General features: G+C 39.7%; 1 protein-coding gene across 9 annotated transcripts in view; it reads left to right on the forward strand.

Moving 5' to 3' along the window:
- Window positions 1–4,280: 4,280 nt before the first annotated feature.
- The window catches only part of auts2a (activator of transcription and developmental regulator AUTS2 a), a 222,542-nt gene continuing 202,521 nt past the window's right edge, over window positions 4,281–24,301 (forward strand). For 5 of the 9 annotated variants that reach the window (XM_057053821.1, XM_057053823.1, XM_057053826.1 and 2 more), the window contains exons 1-2: window positions 4,282–4,459; window positions 5,944–6,635. In XM_057053821.1, coding sequence (XP_056909801.1) covers window positions 6,357–6,635 — 279 coding nt within the window. In that variant the 5' untranslated portion in view covers window positions 4,282–4,459; window positions 5,944–6,356. Of the gene's footprint in view, window positions 4,460–5,943; window positions 6,636–24,301 lie in introns of all 9 variants that reach the window. The other 4 variants (XM_057053825.1, XM_057053833.1, XM_057053832.1 and 1 more) reach the window with 2 other exon arrangements.

Consider the following 24,301-nt stretch of genomic DNA (forward strand, 5'->3'; position numbering starts at 1 on the left):
ACTTAACAGAGCATAAATGCTGCTGAGAGTGCGCATAATCAATGTAACCATGATTATGCAGCGAAATGGCAACAATGGCGTCTGGTCAAGTTTTTTGAACCCTGAAAACTCAATTAAGTGCTTCACAGAATAAGATGAAAAACCCCAAACGTGTGTCCAATGAACCAAAGACAAATTCAAATAAGTTCTATAAGGAATCTTAACCTAGAATCTAAACAATAAATAATATCTACAGATAGCTGTTGAGTAGCTGTTGGGATGGCCTGGTTAGCTTTTTCTCTGATAGCTAGAACTTTATCAGTGAAGAACCTCATGAAGTCTTCACCACTAAGGGAAGAAGGGAAACGTGGATCTAAAACACTGTGACTCTTGGTCAATTTGGTCACAGTGCTAAAAAGAAATCTGGGTTTATTCTGGTTTTCTTCAATGAAAGAAAAAAAATGGGCTGTTCGAGCCTTACGGAGGGCCTTTTCTAAAAACTAACAGTCTTTCCAGGCTACATGATAGCTGTCTATTTTACAAGAATACACTTCCTTTCCAGTCTTCGCACTTTCTGCTTGAGGGTCCTGATATGTGAAATATACCAGGGGGCACACCTCCTCTGATTTACTATTTTCTTTTTCAGGGAGGTAACAGAATCAAGTGTGATTCTCAGTGAGGCTGCTGCACCTTCAGTAACAGAGTCGACCTCAGCAGGGCTAAGATTCTAATGATTGATCCCTGGGGAAACACACAGTGGTCCTGGGAATAGAACAGAAGATGAAAACCCTTTTGTTTGGAGCAAGTGACAAAGTTGTTCTTTGAGATTTGCTGTTGTTTTAGTGGGTCAGCCATCACTCCAATTATTGTCCTCTTTTCATCTAGCAGACTTTTATTTTGCAACTTTTTAAACTGAAGCTTTGATCTATTTTCTGCTCCCTTCTCTTTTTATAGCTCTTTCTTGCGATTATATTTGGAATCAACTGTTTATTTGCACAGATGACAGAGAACATTACAGGAGATGTAAGAGAGCGCACAGTAATCATAAGAAAGTGCATCCAATCCATTGAAATTAAGACTGCAATTGGAAACGGTCTCCCAAAGTTTAATTATGCAGTGATAGGTCATTTCAGATGATAGGAGTGCTTAAAGAGAGCTTGAGAACTGACATCTATCTATCTATCTATCTATCTATCTATCTATCTATCATCTATCTATCTATCTATATCTATCTATCTATCTATCTATCTATCTATCTATCTATCTATCTATCTATCCATCCATCCATCCATCCATCCATCATCCATCCATCCATCCATCCATCCATCCATCCATCCATCCATCCATCATCCATCCAGCCATGAGAACAGTAAACAGTAAATATTTGCATGTTTTCTACTTTTCTTTCACATTATCATGTTTCTAATTAATAAACATATTAATTATTTGGAATATTTGGTTATCTGTCAGAATCCTCTTGAACTTGACATTTGTATTTTTGTTTTATATTCTTTATTGAATATTTATTAATAGCATTAACACAATTATTTGAAACTCAACATATAAGAATCTAATGCACAACAGTTGCATTTAAACGTTCTTTAAAAAAACAATTCTCCTCTTTGAAGGAGCGGTCGTGTTTCATCTGAATCAAACTGATGTGAAACATTATGATGGAAACAATAGCAGAGAGTATCTTTAGATTGCCCTAGCAACCAGTGTGGAGTGGTGCCACAGTTTGACTCTTGATTAATCACATACGGATATCACCCAGTTTTGTCAAACTGTTTTCCTGACCTGCTGCTGTTGAATTATAGGTCTGCTCTCTTTTACAGAAGAGTCAGCAGTGACTGATGATCTGAATCAGCTAAAAAACTATGAGCTAACAGGGGTTTTACAGGCTCCGTATATTAAGACCAGAGGGTCTTTTTTAATCTATCCCAAATCCCACAATTCATTTCAAATTCTCTCTTAAAGAGAGTTTAATTTTTGACTTGACAGTGCAATAAATTCTGCATACAATAACTCTATAAAGCATAGCCCAGATCCTGCACAATAGAGGCTATATAGTTCAGGCACCTTAAAGCCATTTGTATTTAATAAACATTACATCCCCCCCACACATGTGACACATTCACTGTTTATTCCACGATATTTCTGGTCAATGGTGCAAACAGATGGTTTCCTTTGGAAAATATACATAAGAAGAATAAAGTGCTTCACTTTTGCTGTTGCAGAGCTGAATATCTACGTTAAGGCTATTGTTCTGCAATCACACTGCGGGTTTAAAGGACTATTAAATCGAGCAGTAGGCAGACCTGTGGGGGAGGAAAATGAGCTTATTCTTGTACTGACAAAGTCTTTGTACCGAGTGTTTCGATTATCATTACATCCCACCTAAGTCTCCTCGCTGACAAGGAGAGAAAATAGTGAAGAGGATGATCTTCACAAGAAAAAGCTAAACAACAGTAGCTGTCAGCTCTTAGCTAATATGGGGAAAGGTTGTTTCAGCATCGTTCCCAGCTGAGCAGAAAAAAAAAATCATTCTTTTTGACATACCGTAGTCCTGGGCTTCACTGAAGTTCATAAGAACTAGGTGAGGAATATTGTCTAATGCCTCATGTCTCATGACCCATGTAATACAGACACCTGCAGGGTCAATAGATTGTTGTTCGCTAGCTGAAAATGATTTGAAAAATGCTTGAAAAGGACTAAAGTGCAAGCAGAGTATTGGGACTCATAGCAGTTAGTGCTTAACTGCTTAGTCCTTAGCGTAGGATTATCTTTGTCATTATCATTATGGCGCAGGTGCAGTGCCAGGGATTTTCTTTAGTGGGAACCGCAGCACTACTTTCAGGTTGATATGTATCATCTTTTCGCTAGGTGCCATATATCAGTGATCTGTGCAGCATGACGGTGCACATTTGTCTCCCCCCACTGATTAGGTGCGGTCTGTGAGAGCTGAATGAGGGTCTACGGATAGAGGATGTCACAACTGTGCAAATTGTAAAGCTCTCTAAGACAAAGAATGTTTGTGATTTGGGGCTCTAAATAAACTTGACTTGAATCAGCGATCCTGCTGTTAATCATCCCTTCTTGATGAAGAGAAAGGAGACGTGTATACATATTCACTGGCTGGGGTCTCTGTTCTGATGAACACTGGGAACTGGGGCTTTTCAGCAAGCTCTAAACCATGCACGCAGCCTCGCCACCTTTAAAACAAACTGAAAACACACACATAACCCATGGTTGCACAGAAACACTTCGCAGCACAAGCACTTGAAATTTGAATTTCTTTCATCAGTGCTGTGGCTCAATCCTACCACAGAAAAGTGTGCTCTTTTATTAACCTTTCTTCCCTTTTGTCTGCAAATTGATGTCATCTTTATTGCTAAGTTTATCCACTAATTCCCACTGCCATGTTCACCCTGTTAGAAATGCTCATCCCCTGGTTATTAGGGGACTTACAAATCAATATGTGTTAATGCCATGGTGGTGGAGGAGGTGTGTTCCCGCAGTGCTGGTGAGAATTCTTGTGTTATTCCGCAACAAAGGGATTTTAAAGTACAACCATAAGTAAGGACTTTTGATTCTTGTTCACTTCAAAAAGAACTGACGTGGTACTTCAACAAAGATAAGGGTGGGAATTCTTATTATTAAGAGATTTTTTGGAAATGCGGTACTGAAGAAAAATGTTAATTTAATTAATTGTTTCCTCTCCATCAGTCACACGGATTAGCCCTTATTTTACACCGGCACCACCAACAACACTCTTGAATTCTAAATTATTTCGATTTCTGCATAACATGAATATTGCATACCACATCATGCAAAATAGAAAAAAAAAACTACAATGATTTTGAGTTCCAACAACTCAAATTTGTTGAGAATATGTTTAAATGAACAAACATTAATGATGAAGTGGGAACATGTGCGAAACATTAGGAGCATTTAAGAGGAAATCAGGTTTTTACAAATGAATTATGCTGATAAAATAGCCAATAAAAATGCTCACAGATGAGTTTTTGTGAACATCAGATCAGGCTAAAAAATATCCTTGTCAGTTATTTAAAAAAGAAAGTTATTCCTCACTGTTGGCATTCATAGTTTGCTTTATAACGTGTTAAATGTTATAAATACATAACGATCCTTGACCTAACCTAATAGGGATTTTCAATCATATCAACTCTTTTCTGAACCTGTGCGCGCGCTCAACGTGCACCGAGTGCACTATTTGCAATGAGGAGGAGGCGTGCAGCCAGTAAAGCGGCACTGCGGCATCACCGTATCACTGCGCCCCGGTTCTCCGGGATCCTGAAGCTTGGATTTGGGGAGAGGAGGAGGAGGAGGAGGAGAAGATACCTTTTGCCTTTCCCTTGCAGGATCTCTTTACCTCTGGACATTGTTATGCGTTAACATTTTAATAGTGACCGAGGAACTGCAACTTCTTCTGCAACGGTCCCTTCACACTCGCGCAAGGGTTTGCAATTCTTCCTTTTGCATGACGTGTCTCGAAGCAAAGAGAGAGAGAGTGTGAGTGAGTGTGCGTGCGTGCGTGCGTGCGTGTGTGTTTGTGTGTGTGATGGGGGCAATTACTTTGCTTTTGTTATGTGTCTTCTAGGGGAAAATAAAATAAAGCCTGGGGAATCGGGGTGCCAGTCTGCTGCTGCTGCTGCTGTGGGTTTGACTGGATCACAGAACCAGTGATCTCCACTGACAGCACAGGCAGAAAGAAGAGACAGTGCAAAGACAAGGGGGGAAAAATCTTTTAGGGTGCTAGAAAAGCCTGTGGGAGTGCTGAAATACATTTGCCATAAATAACTGACATTTAGGGGAGGTGGTGTGAATTAGTGGTGGCACAGGGCATCAGGGAGAGAACATGGTCAGTTGTAGTAAAGGTTGACCTTTTTGGTTTGAAGGCACATCATCTGCATACAAGACCATTTCTAAAATTACCATGTAAATGGAATGCTAGCTTAATTGAAGGCTTTTTGTTGGAAATGCTCACATTCCTGTGAAGTGTGAGTTTGCTGGATGCAGCAGAGCCTTGGATACTACGTGCTTGCTGCATAATACAGATGAGCAATGTTACCAAAGTTGAAGATGTTGGTCAACTGTTGGTTATGGTTTGTGATGCAGAAAAGGTGGACCTGAAATATCCAGCACAGGGACCTGGGTCCAGGCTTTGTTAGATCCCGCCCTTTGTTAATCTGGTTTGCTGCCATTTGTGTGATGGAATGAACGTGAATTGAAACAGAAAGAAGATATAGACGTTTTTGCTCTGATACCAGTGAATTTTAATACATCTTAGGCCAGAAAAAAATGGGAAGAAACTACATTTGCATAACAATATCATAAAAATATCCCACTTCCTTCACATTGAAGCAGGGTAGATGTGCTTTATTTCTGAGTTCTGACACAGTCCAGCTCCTTGTTTTCTTTTTATTTTCTCAAAGATGGTTTTCTCTTTTATGAAAGACAAATATTATGCAATTTGATGTGCAGAAGCAGGCATTTGGTATAAGTGAAGCTTATCAGTAGTCAAAGACACATTTATTTGCTATTCTTTCCTTTGAGACCAATTTTTGCTCTGGATTTGATGGAACACAGATGATTTAAATTATTTTTTTAAGAAGAAAAAACAAATGTAATGCCTCCTTCCCCTCTTGTTCTAGATTAGTCATACTGCTTAAAAAAATGGAAAGGTGAAAAGGTGAACTAATTGCCTTTGACCAGTTTATTTGCATTGGTACTCATGTTGAAAAGACTCCTGATAAGAATTAGAGAAATAATTCCACTACATTAAGCACAATTACAAAAGTACCTCATCAAATATGGACTTTAAAAACCTAATTATCCTTTTAAAACACTCTTGTTGTGCAACACTGAGCAGACATTTTACCATATTTACTGCTACACAGTTATACTTGTTGACCGTGTCTCTGTTTTGACATTATGTTGCAGGAGGACCTCTTGCAGAGCTTGGTCGGGAAGATTTCGGCTGAAGGAGGATGTGCTCAGATCACCACAGCATGAGTGACCAGTGACCGAAAACACAGCTGGATGATAAAATGTTAAAGCCCTTGTTTCACACATCGGCTGCAAGAGTGGATGGGCTTCCTCTGGGGATTTGTGTTTGGAACACTTCCTGATTTGCCAACTCAACACAGCTTGGGTTGGTGTAACAGGCTTGATCTTCTGGATATTATATGGGATCTTACCTGCTTATTTTGGATCTACCGCATTAATACTCCACTTGGCTATTGAGGAGATTCAGCCTCTGGGCTTTTCGCATGAATGAAGGTTGAATATTGCCTTTGTTTGACACTTGAAAAGGTTTATTCTCTGTAAGAAGAGGCTTTATCCGGAGCTTTCTGATGAAGGACATAGATGGGCCTCAATCCAGTGGTCTCCGCAAGAAGAGGAAGTCGAGGTCAGTGAGGGATCGTGAGCGGAGATCAAATGGGATAAGAAACAAACATGTAAAGGCCTCTATGTATCGCTTCTCCTCTGACTCAGAGAGTGAGGGCTACAGGAAGCCTTCCTCATCACGCCCCAGACCCCCACGCAGAAAGATAAAAGAGTGTACATCTGCTGAAGAGGACATCGTCGATGGCTTCTCCATCAAGGGGTTCGTGTCTTTGGAAGCCCTGGAGGTAAGTGGTGACCCTTGACCCCATGACACGTGCCTCAGTCAATCTTTCGAAGCAAAATATTTTAACCTCATCCAGAGTTTCGCCTGTGGTGTGAGTGAGAGTTCAACAGATGGGCAGAGACTGTTTCTGCTGTTGCGCTCCGGCCTTGTTGTCGCAGGAGTTTTCCGAAGAAGGTTGAGACTTAATTAAAGAGCTCTGTGTCTAAAGGCTGAGGTGCTGTCACTCACTTGCTTTTCAAAACACAATTTCGTCCGTTACAACACTTTCTTCAGAGGCAGAGTCGTTTTGCACTGACTATCTATTTTCATTGAAATGCAAATCACACACCAGCTGCTTTGCAATATTACACTTTTAGATGATGAATTACACATGCAAACAGTTTATGCTCACATGACAGCTGCACTGTTTCACAGTGGTAAATTACAGACAAGGAAACATGTGTCAATAAGGTGCTCTGTTTCATATGTTGCTGAGTTTTGTGTGCTCCTTTTGAAAGTGAAAAATTGTTTCTGTCATCTTGCTATAATTTTTTCGGAGGGAGTTTTACAAAACCTCTAATTAGTCAGCGTTTATGATTCTGTTATCACTCCTTAGATAGGCTGCTGTTTTTTTCAGATGTTTCATCTCAGGCAAACCCATCGCCTTTATTTTACACTTATCTTTTAAATTAGAATAACAAAAACACATAAGAAAGATTATTGATCCATGCTGTTTCTTATTAACTTTCATACACGATGAGATTTGGACTGCAACATTTGTATGTATTTCTACGCTCTATGCCTCTCCTCTCCTCTCCTACCTATTCTATCCTCTACCTGTCCTCCCCTTCTCCTCTCTCTCTACCCAGCCGGCCATCAGCAGGAGGGTCCTCCTGAGCCTGGTCCTGCTCAAGGTTTCTTCCTGTTAAAGGGGAGTTTTTCTTGCCACTGTTGCATGTCTGGGGTTAGGCCCTGGGATTCTGGAAAGTGCCTTGAAACAATTTTGATTTCAAAAGATGCTATATAAATAAATATTGATTGATTGATTGATTGATTGCAACCAGATCTTTTCGTGGATTAGTCATCCGGTGATAACGATCCACCCTCAGTCTGAGAGCTCTGCTTCAGCTAGTTCTTTGACTCTTCTGGCTTCTTGTACAGGTTTTAATATTTAAATATTTCATTTTCACCTCTGACTGTCCCTCAGTTGCCACCTCAAAATCCATCCATTCATCTCTTTTATAACCACCCCTTATTCCCAGTCAGGAATGTGGCATTGTTGGAACCCATTCCATCAGTCAACTAAGAAGCACAGATACACACCAGTCTCAGGGGACATGCCCCATTTGCTCACACACTCCCACATAGGGGCAGCATGGAGTCTTACTTCAGTCTGATGTGGTTTTTTTGTAGTCTATTGGAGAAAATTGGATTCCTGAAACCCAGGCAGGCACACAGGCATCATACAAGCTCAATTCCACAAAATCTGGAATCAAACCAAAACCCATGAAGGAGCACCTCCCGATAACTCAAGTTCTGATGGCTGAAGTGAACCTATGCACCAGTAGTTAAACATCATGGGATATCAGCAGAATTAATTCATCTTTATTTTATAATTAAGAGGAAAAGGGGCAAGTAGTATTTTAAGATGTTTAAATTTAATGTAATACGGTAATAAATAGCAAAGTCCTTTACATTAAGAAGGGGCCATATAGTTATGTTCCTAAAATTAAAAAAATGGGCATCTAAAATGTCTTAATATCTTAAAGTCCAAAAGTTCAATTGTGTGTGTGTTCCACTTTTTTTAAGAAAGTAAGATTGTATAGAGAACAGTAGAAATGTGTTACTTGACATGATGTCTGAGATTCACTGAGTCAACGCAGAGAAACTAATTAATTAAAAGTAATTTGAGCTGTTTATGTTTGAGATGAGCTGACTCCATTTTAAGTTAAATTCACAACTGGCATGTTCGTACTAATCCTGCGTCTCCCTGTCACTTTCTGTCACAATAAGACCTTTTTTTGAAAGCTAAATATGCATCTTTGGATTCCTCGATCCTGTACAACTGTAATAGTGTAACTGCTTCGGTTTGTCATCTGAAATCGTGAACAGCACAAATGTCTGAGATGCAACAGTAATTCCAAATGCTCCTGTCAGCCGGCTTGTTTTTTTTAATCATTTACACACTCAACATCTTCTGTTATGTATCTGAAATTCACCACGGCCTTTGAGCATGATGTTCAAAATTTGGCTTTGAGTCATTTTTGCGGTATTAGTCTTCGGGGATTTAATGTCTTTTTTTCACCATGATATTCTAATTTTTTAGAGAGACTTTTATATACAGAACACATTCAGCATAGTTAGATATTTCTGGACAATGTTGGTGCAAGGTGCAGTGTACTACAATTTGTGGATGGTTCAGAGATAAATCATTATCGATTTTGGGCAGTAAGATGTCACTACCGGTAATCTAGAAAACTGCAAGTGATAACTTCCCTCTCTTTTCTTTGTTATATCCATTTTATTTGATATGTGTCAGCAGGCCTCTGGTTTTAACACATTTCATTTACAATCTGCTTCTCTGTTATTTCCTAATAAATCTCAGTATCAGCATTCGGACACAGACAGGATGCTTTTCAATGACCTCCATCTGGACAACTCATTAATTGATGTATTCAGGCTCCTATTAGCTGCCTGTGAAATGTTCTACACTGCTTAGCAGTCGTAGCAGATGGAAAATCAGCCAGCAAACACTGAAAACCATTACCCATTACCTGAAGCTGAGAAGTTAGCATGCATTAAGATCCCAGATCCTCCTGTCTGACATGGAAAAGTAGCAAAAGACAACAGCATCAATCAACGATTAGCAACATCTACCAGTAAACCATTAGCCCCCAGACAATCTGCATAATAATGAAATAATGAAAACTGCAATGGAGGCTATCACAAAGTCCAAAGCAAATGTCCCTATAGAAGACCCATTAGCAGCATTCAGCTGTGGGCCGCTGCCGCTGGATTACAGGTCCGAGTCAGCAGGCTCTTCAGAGAGCCAGAGTCCACTAGGAACTGTTTAACAGACAGGGAGCCCTTGACGAAAAGCAGCTCCTCCTGTTCACCAGCGCCCATGGCTGCTACTGACCGCTGACTTTGGCATTTTCCCTCACCTCCAAGAGCAAGAGCTGCTTGAGTGCAGTGTACATCCCATTCCGCGGTGAGGCCCGTAGCAGGTGCATGGCACAGCAGGTGGACTGCTGATCCAGAGCTGCAACCACCAAATAATACCTGGAGTCATCGGCAGTGATTTCTACAGGTGGAAAAGCACTGAAACCATGGAGCCGGGTTGCTCTGCCAGGTCGGGTCGCTCTCTGAGTTCTGAGAAACCAGATACCTTTTGGAGCTGGGCGACATGGCTGAAGACGAGACATTGTCTTCCGTCGCTTCGAAAATGTCCAATGCTGGATCAACAATGTGGCAGGCTGAGTGATGACAGGTTTCTATACAAAGCCACAGTTTCAATGTGCCCTTGAGAAAACTTAAAACAAACAAACAAATAAAAGATGATTCCAGTCTTCTTGGCTTCAAAGAGCATTTAATTCCATTACATTAATCAATTGTAGCTTCCAATAAGCATTGAATTCAACACATTAGAGCACAGTTGAAATCTGTTTACTTCCCTCTCATCAGCCCTCTTATGCTGTTAATCACACAATCTAAAGCACCTGTTGTGGTATAAAATCTCAAGTACAATCAAAAACACCGATTGCCTCTCACCTCTCGTGACCCCGAGGAGCCTTAACGCTTAACGTAAATGATGCCTCCTACGCAGTACATTTCATGGTCCAGATGTTGCTGCTGTGCATTTTCTTCCTGTGTGCTGTTTATGCTTTATTATCTTTGAAACCTTTTCACCTCAAACAACATCTGCGCTTGTCAAACTGATAATAAAAAAAACAGTACTCCAGTCTTTAATCCACTTTGTATCCCAGTCACTACACCCCTTTACTACACTCCAGTTAGTGCTCCAGTCTGTGCTGGCTGTATTGCATCATGCAGATTGATCTTTGCCTTTATTTTCTTGGTGTTACACTATCAGATAGTAGGTAGGTAGTTAATAAACCTTTGATTTAGGAAATGACATGATGAAGAAAGAGCTGCAGGCACTTGTCATGAGAAATTGTGAGGTTCTGTTGGATGAGTGACAACAAAATGCAATCAACTTGTGTGTCTGGTTCTGTCTACTATACTTAACCTTCCTGGTCTGGTCCCACTTTTTCCCCAGGATCCCACAATTTGACCTTATAACACACTATATTGCTGTACTAAAGGCACATTTAACCATAATTTCAAAACAAAATGTCTCAACATGAATTTTTAATTATAAATTAATAGGATTTTATTTATTTATATTACTATTTTGATACTCATTGAACTTAAAGCTTTATTGCTGTTGCTTCTACTACTGGTACTGTTACTTGCACTATTAGAATTGCTGCTATTTTTACTACCTGTACATTATACATTTGTGCTAATCTACATTGCTCTATAAAAGAAGCTTGGGTCCTCTTTGAGATAGGATTTTCAGACAGTAATTGGATGTTTTTTCCCCTGTAACAACAGACAAAATTTTCACGTTAACTGTCAGCCTTTCCCACATTAAAAAAATCCGCTGGCGCATCAGTTCAAAGGATCATTCTCATCTGTTGTTTCACCTCATGTTTCCTTTAAACCCACTTCTTCTTTATCTATCAGTATTGCGGCATTACTTTAAATGGAAGGTGTGGTAATGCATTCAATTTCATGTTTAAAAACATTATATATAAGTTAAAAAAAAGGCCAGGTTTGTGATCAAACATCCAAACCTAGAACATGTGCTTCCTAGCCTCATATTTGGCACAGAGAAGGAATTGTTGTCTGCTGCAAGCCTGACACACTTGACAACAAATAATACCGAAGATGTGTTTTCATCTACAGTGAAAGCGATGTGCTGTTGTGGTCATGGAACCAATTCAATGTGGACATGCAGAACTTTGCACCAATGACTTCTCAGTCCTATTATTATATTGGCAGGTTCAGCAGGTTCTTGGTGCCTGCAGCTTCCATAATATCCCACCTTTATTTCTATCCAAATCATTTTAACATGCTGCTAGATCAGAGATTATTCCAGTTGATTGATTAGAGAACTAGTTAATTTAATCATTCAAAATTCAGTCAAATTTAGATCCTTGCACTATAAAAATGATTTAACAATATTTAAAAAAAGGGAAAAATTAGAGTAACAATATTAGATTCAGTTTGAAAGACTTGTTCAGTTTTGAAAATAGTTTTACAGAGACTAAAAAAATATCGCGAATATATGAATACAATAGTGTATTTATAAGTCGATTCCACTTGCGGTGGATGATCTGTGCAGCAATACCATCTTATTTACTCCCTTCAGATGTTATGACCGAAACTAAAATATCTTGCTCGAGTGACTATACAATCAGGCGCAGCTTTATCTGTTATGTTGCGCTGAAACTGTTACCCAGAGCAACACAAACTACTAACTAAAGAAACAAAAAACGGAATCATGCTGCTCACTCGATGTGTTCAGGTTCTGTTGCTAAGTAAGTAATAATACATATTAAAACAGTCATGTGTGTAAAGTATATTATTAGTTGCCATGGATGTGGAACCTAACCTAGAGCTGTAAAGCTTACTTTTATAGGTTAGTCAGTCTTACTTAGTAGCACTTGGCAACAGGATTGGAAGACAGTTGATGATTATCCTGAGCAGAGCTTTGCAGAAGAGCTGTTCAGACATGTTCCTCAGTAGGATGAGAAGATCAGTTTAGTTCCTGCCTCAGTTTAGTTGATACTGGTCTATGTATGTATTTTTTGATTAAGAGTTTATTTAAACTACTATATTTATTGGATTGATTATTTTTTTACTATCTCAGTGGCTCCCTGCACAGTGAGCATGGTGATTGTCAACCCTGCAAGATGTCAGCTGTGCATATTATTTTGACTTTCATACACAGGAACTAGTTAGTGAGTAACCAAAACAATCAATCTAATCCAATTAGTAAGACTGTGGACTCAGAGTGGAGTCAAACGAACACGTAAATGTCGATGTAATGAATATGAAAGAGGTTTCAAATGAACAGGTGATCTAAACTAAGGTATCAAGGTGAGTAGGAGGAAAAAGAAACACACCTGGAGAAAACAAAACAAGGTGTCGGTCCTCAGTGTGGATCTTCTTTAGCTCTCCTTGTGCCTGTTAGGGATCTCTCTAAGTACTCTAATTTACTCCCACATTCCAAAAAGATGCACTTTACATTAATCTCAGGCTTTAAATGGCCATTTGCCATGTGTGAATAGTGTGTCATATCTAAGGTTGATTTTTCTCACTAAATTATTATATTGTACTTTCATGTTATAGGACTCTCCTGTACCCCTATTTGATTAGTCTGAATAAAAGTAAAGAGAAAAAATAGATGGTCAGTATTTTGATAGGGCTTCTACCAGTAAGTTTATAGCTTAAATGAGCTATGCTCAGAATTACACTTTGGTGTATTGTCTTCCCTACTCGTCCAAGTTTACACCCAACAGGGAAAGACGGACTAGGTGGTAAAATGAATCTATGTGGTGGGTTAATACCAGTGGACATATTACATCACATAATAAATAACTGGAGCCAGGTAGCAGGCCGGCATTTCAAACAACACAACAAACGGATAATTGTATATCTTTTTTTTAATGTTGTATGCAAAATATGCTTTACAGTTTGTGCAGAAAAGATGTTCACTCTCCTTTGTGGTCATGTTGATTTAGAGAGGAGGAGACCATGTATGCTAATGCTGGCTCTATTGTCTCACAAAAGGAGCAGTATGCAAGTCTGCGGCTAAAGATGCAATCACAATCACAATTCTGTGGAGTGTGGTATCCCTGCGCCTCCCCTCTAGAGTAGAGGTTGCAAGAATCCAGCAAGAACATCTAGATTTGACCATTGTACTGCCTCACTTATTGCAATAATGACCATGCTAATGTTGGAACTTTCCACAGTCTCAGCATTATGCCAGAGAAACAGGCTCTTACAATGCATTGCTAATTTTAGCAATCATGCATTGCCATTCTTATTTTCTTGGTTTTAATTTTTATTACCTAGTCAATTCAAAGACTCACCTGCAAACATACTCATGTACTAGGAACAAACATGCAGCATAATGTTATTCAACTGTGGAGTGTATATGAAATGTCCGTTGTTACATAAAGTAAAATTAAGTTGTCAGGCATTTTTGATTCGAAACGTCCGTAGCTTCTTCTTCTGAGTCGAGATAAGGTGGAGCAACAGATGAAAATAGTGTAAATATTAGCCTTATTTATGGACTGACAGTTTGCTTTCGAAATGAGGATATTATGGCTGAACTCCTATCAGTGGTAGTGTAGAAGTGTAGGAGTCATGCCATGGCTGTGAGTGTGAGCATCTTGTGTTGTGGGTGGGTGTTACGCAGGGAACTTTTTGCTGTCTTGTGTGATTTGCGATGAGCTAGTTCATATATTCCCCTGTTCACTGGGACGGTGGTGAAGAGGGAGTGAGTAGGGCGGGCATATTTTTTGTTGACCGCTGTTACAACTTTACAACCACAACTGTGTAGTTGACAAGGCAATACTCTCTCACTTAGCGGCTCAGTGTGAAGCAGTATTTGGAGTCACACAATAATAAGTGACACGATTCCAAAATGTCTGTTGAAATATCATGGCCGTTCTTCCATCCTGCTCCTTTAAACTGGGGCTGAGCGCGGCCTTCAGCCATGACAGATTTATTGATGTTTTGCAGACCACAAGCTGCTCCTTTACTTCTTGTTTTTCTTACAATCATTGATGTGCCGGTTGTTTATTGATTTATCTGTCAAAATCAGGTTTTATGTATTCTAATAACTTAATTACTTAGTGGGTTCAGACTGTACAGCATGTTGAGCAGTAAATTAACTTTAATTACCACAAACATCCAGGAAAGGCAGCTAGATATAACCTTTGCTGTAAGGTTATGGCAATAAGGCTTTTGTGTTAAAACATGTAATCCGTAAACTAAATGTTTGTCAAATTTATTTCCATTGACTAAATATATTTGTGCAATAGCATTAATTGATATTAATCCTCCTGCAGGAAATGGTCCTAAATCACAGGTGGCTCCACGTTTCAAAGTGTGTCAGTGCTGGGGAGCTGTGACAGGCCTGATGGATGAAGGGGTCTTGATGTAGCTTCCTGCAGTCGCCTGTGTGCTCTCAGTCAATAGTGCATCAGAAATTCAGATCACTCCACTGCATTTTTATTTCTATTTGCTTGTGTTTGTTTTGTGGCCTAATTCTGACGCTTGTTAAAGAATACTGAATATATTACCTTTCTGTTGTGTGTTTAATTTCTGTCTTTGAACTGGCTTTGTTAGGGACATTAATCTGTCATGCTCCTCTGAACAGTCTGTGCTGTTTTAATTAGTGGTGGGCTGTGCTTTTTACATCTAGGCCTTCAGTGACATTCTACCTAATTGAATACACCTCATAATACCATCAATAGGACTAATCAAGCAACACTTAATTTATGGAGCGTTTAAAGTCATTAAGTTCACATTCACTTTTAAGATTAGGAAACTAAGATCACCTCTACTCTCAAACCTTCAAAATAAAAGGTGATTTTAAGATCTTACAAAAGTTTTAATAGATCCACCAAAAGTGCGGTGTGTGGGCAAATTTGTTCAACAAACTGAGCGTTGTTGCCATTAAAGACACTGAGACAAAGAAACAAAGTATTCATTCAACAGCAAAGCAATTGAATGTGCTGATGCAGCTGTGAGTGAAGTCCAAGTAAAAGTGAAAGAAAAAGACAAAAACACATTCAAAAGAAATTGCTTGGACTCACCAATAAAGATCTCCTTTCAAGCGCCTGCTTATGTAAAAACATAATCCATTTTCCTTTGACTTTGTTGAACGGTTTCTGTGTGTTTCAGTTCCATCAATAAGTCCTTATGGACATTAAAAAGCTAATGCTTAAAGCTGTGTACTTCCATTGGTGTGTCTGGCATAACTAAACTTTAAAGTTGAGAATGGCTGTCTAACGCTGTCATGCTCAGGAAATTCCACTGATATTTTGATATATGATATATATCCGGTATTGTTTACATCACAGCTTTTTTATGGATCATGTCTGCACTGACGAGATCATGAGATCCACGATTTGCTCATCTTCTGCAGAGAAAGATTCAGCGGCACAGTTATTCACACAGTTATTTGTGGCACTATCACTAGCCGGGGACACACCGAGTGGCCTTAGTATGAACTTTATTATTTAAAGGCTATATTGCCATTCGGCGCTGGCTAAACCTCCTGATCGTCTCTAGCTCAGTACCTGCACCATGTGATTTCCGCATCCTCCCCTGGTGTCAGGAATTTTAGACTCCCGCAGGCACATTATGTAAAGATAAATCAACTTTCAGAAAAAAAAGACTTTAGACAAATTCTCCGGAAGACAGTCAAATGCCCTCCATTACAATTTTTCCAGATTAGCCAGAAATTCTAACACCGTTTGTTCAATTAAAACTCGGACATTCCTCAATCAGCGCCGAGCTTGTAAAATTTGCAAAAGGGACAAAATAAAGAACGAAACAAAAACGGTTACCGCTGACGCCCATGCTGTCCATTGCATACTTTCCAGTGTTCTGACGCACATATAAGTGTAATGCAGATGTTGTCAACACAGTCTGGTTTAAGAGGGAGGAAAAAAACAGCTACTCACCTTTTAGTGGGAGGTGAGACACGCTACTGCTGGCAAAAAGTGAAAATGCCCAAATGCCGAGCCAGTCGCGTCAACCCGCTTTAGAAAATATCGCATCGGCACACTCATTTTAGTGTGGTCTAAGGGAACGCTCCATCCTGCGGAGGAAACTCATTTCAGCTGCCTGTATTCATGACCATAGGTAAGGACAAAACATAGATGACCGGTACATTTAACAGCTTTGCCTTTCAACTCAACTTGTTTTTTAAACCCAGACCTGAATTTTTTTCTACTCAACTGCCCAATCTGCTGCACACTCGGCCTGCACAACAATTGGGTGCCTTGGCAGTCCAGCAAACCAACCAGGACATCTTTAGCTTGACAGCATCTTTTACTTTAATAGTCCACCATCGGGTTCGGGGATCGGCCATGCAAGTGCAAGTGCGACGGCAGGTCTTGTCCTGTTGTGGGTCATTAAAATCATGCAAGTCAGCAGAATATTTAAAGCATATCATTATTAGGTCAATAAAGTCAGCTTCAATGAAGGCTTGAGTCACACTTCAAATTAGGTTCACAAACAAATGCCTGTTTGTGTTTTAGCTGTACAATTTTGTGAATAGCTGCAGTGACTATAGTAAACTTTTTTGATTTCCTTAACTTGCTCGTAAATTGGTTCTATGCAGTTGGGTCACAATGGATAGATGTGTTGATGATGGATGATTGGATGAATGATTTATTGAATTTAAGCCTAACATGGATGTTTTGCTTTATTACTTTAGAATAAGAACTTTCTGTTTGTCTCTCCAGTAGACTGAATTTCCAAAGCATCCAGATGTAAATATAAAGCCTGTTTTGTCAGATACAAAAGCAATTTTCTCTCTCACAGATTTAGGGCAGCTGAATTGACCAGATTGGGAATCATGCCCCCATAGCTTGAGTCACATAGTGTTTCCTCAGTGTGATGTTGGATTTTGCTGAGCGTTTTTATGCTGCCAGAGAAGAAAAAAACAAAACAAAAAGGAAATTACCTAAATGCGGTGCAGGTAGAAGGTGTATATGTGTTTTTATGCAGACATGATGAAGAGTTGCTGTTGACATTTGTTTTTACATATCTTGCAACATTAAATATGCTCCAGTTCCTATTACATAAACGTCCTCCTTTTTAAGTTAAAACTATAAAAATGACTGGTTTCATCTTTCGAATGTTCAGTGTTTTGTTTTATGTTTGTCACATATTTTTGATTAGCTGTCAGGGCCTGAATAAAAGGTGGATTTGTGGGTGTGCAGAGTTAATTTGGATGTTTCCACTCTATAATGATCTGATAGCTTCACAATCATAAGGAAAGGTACAGATGACCTATTGTTTTACAGAATATGGCACCCATCACGGCAAACCAATATTTCTGCTTGATAATGAGGACCGTCCTTTTAAAAATATGCCTGTCAAATCAGTACTGTGTAGATGTTAGCATGCAACTGAGTTAACACATGTATTACATTGTTTTATAGCTATGACCTGTGTTTAATGGAGGTCCTGGTGTTGCTTGTTAGCATTTATCTGCTGCATAAGACTGAATTGTTACGAGCACTTCATTCTCCCCATCATTTGCTTCTGTTATGCTTGTGTTAATAATCAGTACTGGTTTTCATTTCTACCGGTAGTCCCTTTGGCATGTCTTAGGTGTTGGTAGCCTAGTAGTTACAGCACCATAAGCCACACTGGCTGTTTGGCAGGTGACGAAGGCAGGCAGAGAGAAGAGTGTATATGTGTTTTCTGCGATAGCACATGGCAATTTGTTCTGCATACTGAGGCTCTGAGGGACATTCTCAAGGAAAAGAGCAGTGTTTGTTTTCACAAGTCAGCAGAGATGTTGAAGCTACAGGCAGATGGACAGGTGGACAGGTGATCACACAGGAGGAGAGTAGAAGGATGGAAAGCAGAAGTGAACAAAAAGAAAAGCACCGAGATTCCCGACAGTCACTGAATCTGTGGGCTCATCTCAGCATCTCAGCTTGTGTGATGAAGGTGGACAGCTTGCTGTCATGAACAGACACACAGGAACCCAACAGGAAGCAGACAGGTAAATGTTGTCTTTGACACTCAATGAAGATAACAACAAACTGCCCCGGTTTCAATAATGAGGGTTCAGTAATGGTTACATTAGGACTGACCAAGGCAATGATCGTCACAGTTTCTTTCGCAAAGAGTGAATAGTAGTGTGATGACGAAATTAAAACATGACAGGATGTTGCTCATCTTGGAAAAACTTGCTGCTGCAAAATTAGTTTTGATATGTTAGCTTTTTTTTACCCTTTAAATTCTCATTTATACATTTAACAGAGCAGGATCCCTTAAGAGCCTCCTCCACCTGCCCCATGACACAGCTTTCATCGCCACCTACTCTTGTGATCAGGGAAATAAAAGCAACTGTACCGGCCATCGCACACTTGGGGTGAAGATATAAAATAAGCTGCATCATTTGTAAAGGAGAATTATTTTACACTATTTAGACCTGAAACTGCAATAGATAGGTAATAACAGGCCTATGGCCTATTTATATGCATAGTCTTATATGCATAGTCAGGTGTTGAGGTGTTCCTTTAGACAAGACTTATGCTGTTTTGTTGCCTTTACTTTTCTCTGCTCATTCTGAAAAGCTGATTAAGGATCAATATAAACCCTTACAGACTGACAATATCTGTCTTTGATATCCAACAGTGATCTATGCATCCAACAGTAATCTATGGATGATGTCATCATCAGCTGCAGTACTAAAATGATTTGAATTGGCGTACGCTGATGGATGAGAGAGGGTTTTCTATTGGTTTTACTGACCTGGCTCCAGTGTGAGTTAGACCTTCCGGGTTACACCCAAATTTCGTTTGTGCTGAACTACCTGGAGGTAAGCTAATAGTCTATTTTCTTCTGGAAATGGAAATGTTTGCTAAAAGTAATGAACAGCGCTGAATTGCATGGGCTATTGCCTGTTGTGTATTCACCAGTAGAAGTAATGAATTATAATGCCATGCTGCTGCATTGACCAGCATTGGCAGCATGTTTATCTATGGTCTGTGTATGGTACAATTCAAATAGTGTAATTTAAACCCCTAAGCATTTGTCATCAATAACAATACCTTGAACTTGAAACTTTTTGAAATTTATAGTGAAGTAGGAGTGTCTACCACAATTTTACAGTTGATGTATTACATTAGTGTTGTTGGCCAATGTAATTGTGTTAAATGCTACGAATAAAGAAGAGACCAAAAAGTGTATATTTATATATTTAAGAAGCTAATGTTTTTTGCGGTGTGGGACACAAGGCCGGCTGGCAGCTTTTACAGTTTTACAATCTGTATTCGCTACTACTGTTACTGTGAATCTGGCCTCCTCCTCTTACCTAAACCTACAGAGCTGTCTGTTAGTTTTGTCAAGTGAAACAGGCAAACACAAGCCTGCTGGGTGGCACATACTGCCCCGTGAGTGGGTTTTTCCTCAGCAGACAACTCTCTCTGCTGCAAGATGAGGCACCCTGTTTACATTAGGAGGGTCTTCTGTCTGAGACCGGTGCTGCAGAGGTGCTGAGTTGAATTAGATCTGATGAATTCAACAGTTTCTAACAATCATATAGGCTAAAGTGGTCCTGACCAGGCTACACAGTGCAGAACAAGCTTTAGCTGCATGATTAAAGTATGATAATGGGTTCACAGAGGCTGAAGACCAGAGTGATTTGATATGATCATGAATGTTTCCACCAATGTTGCTGCTTTTTATCGATAGACCTCAGAGAAAGAGTTCTGGGTTTGATTCCAGCTTTAGCAGCATGTTCTCCCCATGCCTGAGAAGGTGATTTCCTCATTATGATGCAATGCAAAATAAAGAAGGAAATGATCTAGTTTTGCGACCTAGTCATGGATTGTCTTGTCTATCTGTATTTTCAGGTTTGCAGATGAAACCAAACTGCTGGTTTCACTGAATCGGCGCTGCGTTTATAAAGAACAGTTTTAAAGCTTTCCCCTGAAGCCTGCTTTAGGATCCTGTTATTGTTCTAGCATTCTGTTGGCTGTTTATTCTGCTATAATAAGTTTCAATTAATATTTTAGGGGGAGCATATTTTAATAATCTAACAGTCCCATCAAATAATTCTCCTAGCATCACACTTTACACAACTAATTATTCATTTATACGCCCTTTGTATTTGAGAGCAAAAACAATATGCCACATTATGTATATTTTAACTCTTATCTCATGTTTATTATAACCATTCGAAATGCAGGGAGAAAAAATAAATGGCCATTCTGTTGAATTTTGCTACCAATTGAAAATTGCTACCTTGTGGTTCTGTGCAGGCTCAGTACCTCAGAGCCCGATACAACACAGTATGTATTTAGTTTTTTCTCCTTCCTCCTTGAATGCCTTCTGTTTCAGACATACCAGATTAAAAGAAATCCTGTATACAGCCTTCACAAGAGCCGCAAAACACTATTTGATCTGTCTGTCTGTTGTCTGGGTTTGTTGGTTAAGAAAAAACCAAATAACTCAGCATAGACTCCAAGGAAACAACAACAACAATAATAATAATAATATGCACATAATACTGTAAAGTGCAAAAAACTAGAACACAGTAATGACAAAAGAAAAGAGACAGCAGACGCTGCTGGACTGTGAGAAGTGTCTCTGATGTAATTTGAACATGTGAAGTTGGTATTTTTTCTCTGTATGTCTGCCTCTGTAGCCTTGGGCTGATGCCAAACCTCTGCAGTCCTGACGAGGAATTGCGTGCACGTGTGTGAGCTGTGTGTGCTGTGTGCATACACGCGCACGCAGCTCTTTGTTGTGCTCTGCACCCTCATATTCCCTTTCCAGTGTCAGACTGTTTGCTGCATCAGCTTGTTGGATACAAAATTGTAAATTATTTGCCCCCTGTCACAGCTGAATATTGTCGTAATGTATTAGTGATGCAATTAGTGATAATGTGGGAGTGATAGTGGAGAAATGTCAAGTTTCCTGTCCGCTCAAAGCTGGAAAGGGTGCACATCATGGCTGAAATATGTTTTTTATACATTATGTTACACACTCCTTGGTGTCAATGAGTCTATTCATGCAGGGAAAGCAGCACAAAGTGGTGACATCAATATTTAGTTTTTATTACTGTTTTGGTCTGCAACTGGGACTTGAAACAGAAGCAGAATCAGCATTTTACTGTAAGACATGACTGTCCCCAGACTGTCCCCCATGTTTGGTTTAAAGAGGATGGATGGATGGTTGATGGATGGGTGTATGGATGGATGGATGGATGGTCGATGGGTGCATGGACGGAGGGATGCATGGATAGATGGATGGATCAGTGCATGGATGATGGATGGATGGATGATGGCTGGTTGGATGGATAGGTGGGTGGATGGATGTCCAGATGGATGAATGCATGGATGATGGATGGATGGGTGAGCAGTTTGATAGATGGATGCATGGATGATGGAAGGATGGGTAAATGGGTGGATGGGTGATGGATAGATGGATGGATGATGGCTCAATGGATGATGGCTGGAAACTTCACCTATAGTACTGATTAAAAAATAAAAAGTGTCCCCTCTCAGTACACATTTCATTTAGTAGAGAGCAGAAACTAAAATTATATTCTTTCTGTCTACGAATGTCACACTTTCTCTTTTCCAAAGGTTAAAAATTGCCAAGCAGTGTCCTTACACTTCTGGCTCTTACCCTTTTTGTGTGATAAACTGTGATTGCTCCTCTCACTGCTATTATTGTGTCCTAGACTGCCCAGCTTTAAAGCAAAGACAAACTCCTGTGCAAATCTTTGATGAGGCTGATAAGAGCCTTTGTTTAATATTCTCTGTTGTAGCACATTTGTCTGTACTTGGCAATGTATTGAAGACAGCGAACATATGGGAAAGTGGGTGGAAGAGGTTTCAAACCAGTCCACACCAAGCTGGTTTTCCTGGAGTAGCTGGGGGAATTTTTGCATCAGTTTTGGATGGAGTTAATGCATCTTGGAATAAGTGAAGAGGCTCAGGCTAATGGTAGCAGCTCAGTAGAGGGAGAAAATGGCCTGCTGCTGATGATGATCAGGAGCCTGCTCAGATCACAACTAGTTGTGATCTGGAGGTCAGGAGTTAAAAAAGTGAAGAGATACCAAATTTGTCTGGCCTGCCAGAGTTGTGGGGGGGCTTTCACCTTGAGATAACATCACAAGAAATGCTTTGTACAGCAAGTCCATATGGACAAAGTAGTAGTAACAGACAGGCAGACAGACAAGGAGGCAGATCCCCCTTTTTAGGGGTTGGATTAACAACTGATGCTATTTCCAAAGTAACTAATTACATACGCTTGAAATAAAATAGCCAAAACAAACTTAAATAGAGAAATTGGTAATTTGATTAATGTAACATGTATTTGTTGATCTTGTTCTGCCAATTTACACATCCTGGTGCTGAGACGGTAAGCTTGAGGTCATGCTCTTCTGCTCTGCTGTCTTCATAAATACATTCATAAGGACACAGTATGTGCATCCTTTTGTAATGGCGTGGGTCCCAGTTCGAGGGCGCTGAAGATGCTCCCAGGAGTCAGTATGGAATGAGGTAGCTCCCTCTGCTCATGACTGAAATGTTGACGTCTACACCATATCACCTTCAGGTGCTTTCACAGATGCTGCAGCTCTTGTAGGAAAAGTAACTCAGGACACAAGCACAACGCCCACACTAGCAGCCTGTTGAGGTTTGGGATAAGCTGTCGGATCTGACTAATATGGAGAGGGGAACCTCTGGGGTCAGTGCAGAACAGTGCTGCTCTGAATCTCAGTTATTAGATGGCTGGATTTGTGTTGACAGGTTGTCAGGGGAAGAAGGTCAGACCGGTGTGACTCCCAGGCGCTCGTTGTAGGCGAAAGTCCTTGTCTGTATTTAGTAGTGACCTGAGGGAAGCTTGACTGTCAGCATGTTCTCAGAGTTACGCCAAAGGTGTCTGCAAAGCTGTCATCCTAGGATACTGATGTCAAAATCCAGCAAGTGACAGTTTCACTGCAACAGTCTGTAGAATTTCAGATGTCATTGTGTTGGAGCCTGTTGCTCGAATTTAAAAGTCAATTTATTATTTAAATTAATGATAATTTAAGTGCTTTTGAATCATATTGTTAATTCTAATTGCTTCTGCTACCTCCTAATTGAGGCGTCTGTCTCCCATGGTTAAGTAGGGGTTAGCCGTCTTTTTTGGGTTCTGTTATTTGTGTAGACGGAGTGAGGAGGGAGACAGTTTTTTTTTTCAACCACTAAATAATCTTATTTTGGCAATTTGTTCAAAGTCCAATGCAGAGAATATTTGATTCATGTTTACGAAAATAAATCCAAACTTTGCATTAAATCACCGTGGATTTCCACCACTACTGATTATTTTAGTGAGTCAAAAACCTCGTCCTCATCAGAAAAAGAAAGAACTGTGTGATCAGCAAAATCTGTGTGAATTTTTCTTTCCACTCTTTTTTCCCCTCTTTTTTGACATGTAAAATACATGATGTGATTATTGTCACAATAAGATAAATTCATATGTTCAAAAGATATTCAGAATAAATGGGCTGATTGTTATAATCGTGTGATCCTACCCTGAATGAATGTATTCGTGCTTGTCAGTGTCTTCAAGTCTGTTGAAGAGGAGTTCTTTCTTTCATTTTTGTGAAGCTGTGGTTTTTGTAATCCTTTGTCAGAAGGAAGCTTAAGATACAATTTCTTCTATACAACTGACACTCCGTGCTATTTTAAGCTCTGATGATCATCAAATAGCCTTGGTGGACTCTTATTCTTGAGTGGCCAACTTGTCTGTCTTGTGCTTCATCTTTTTCATCTCTCACATTTTCTCCATTACAGTATTTTTGGATCTACTCCCAGTCTGTTGCTGCAGCCGGTGATAAAAAATATGTCATGGAGCAAT

The sequence above is a fragment of the Takifugu flavidus genome, chromosome 14 (genome assembly GCF_003711565.1).
Source record: "Takifugu flavidus isolate HTHZ2018 chromosome 14, ASM371156v2, whole genome shotgun sequence".
Classification (NCBI taxonomy): domain Eukaryota; kingdom Metazoa; phylum Chordata; class Actinopteri; order Tetraodontiformes; family Tetraodontidae; genus Takifugu; species Takifugu flavidus.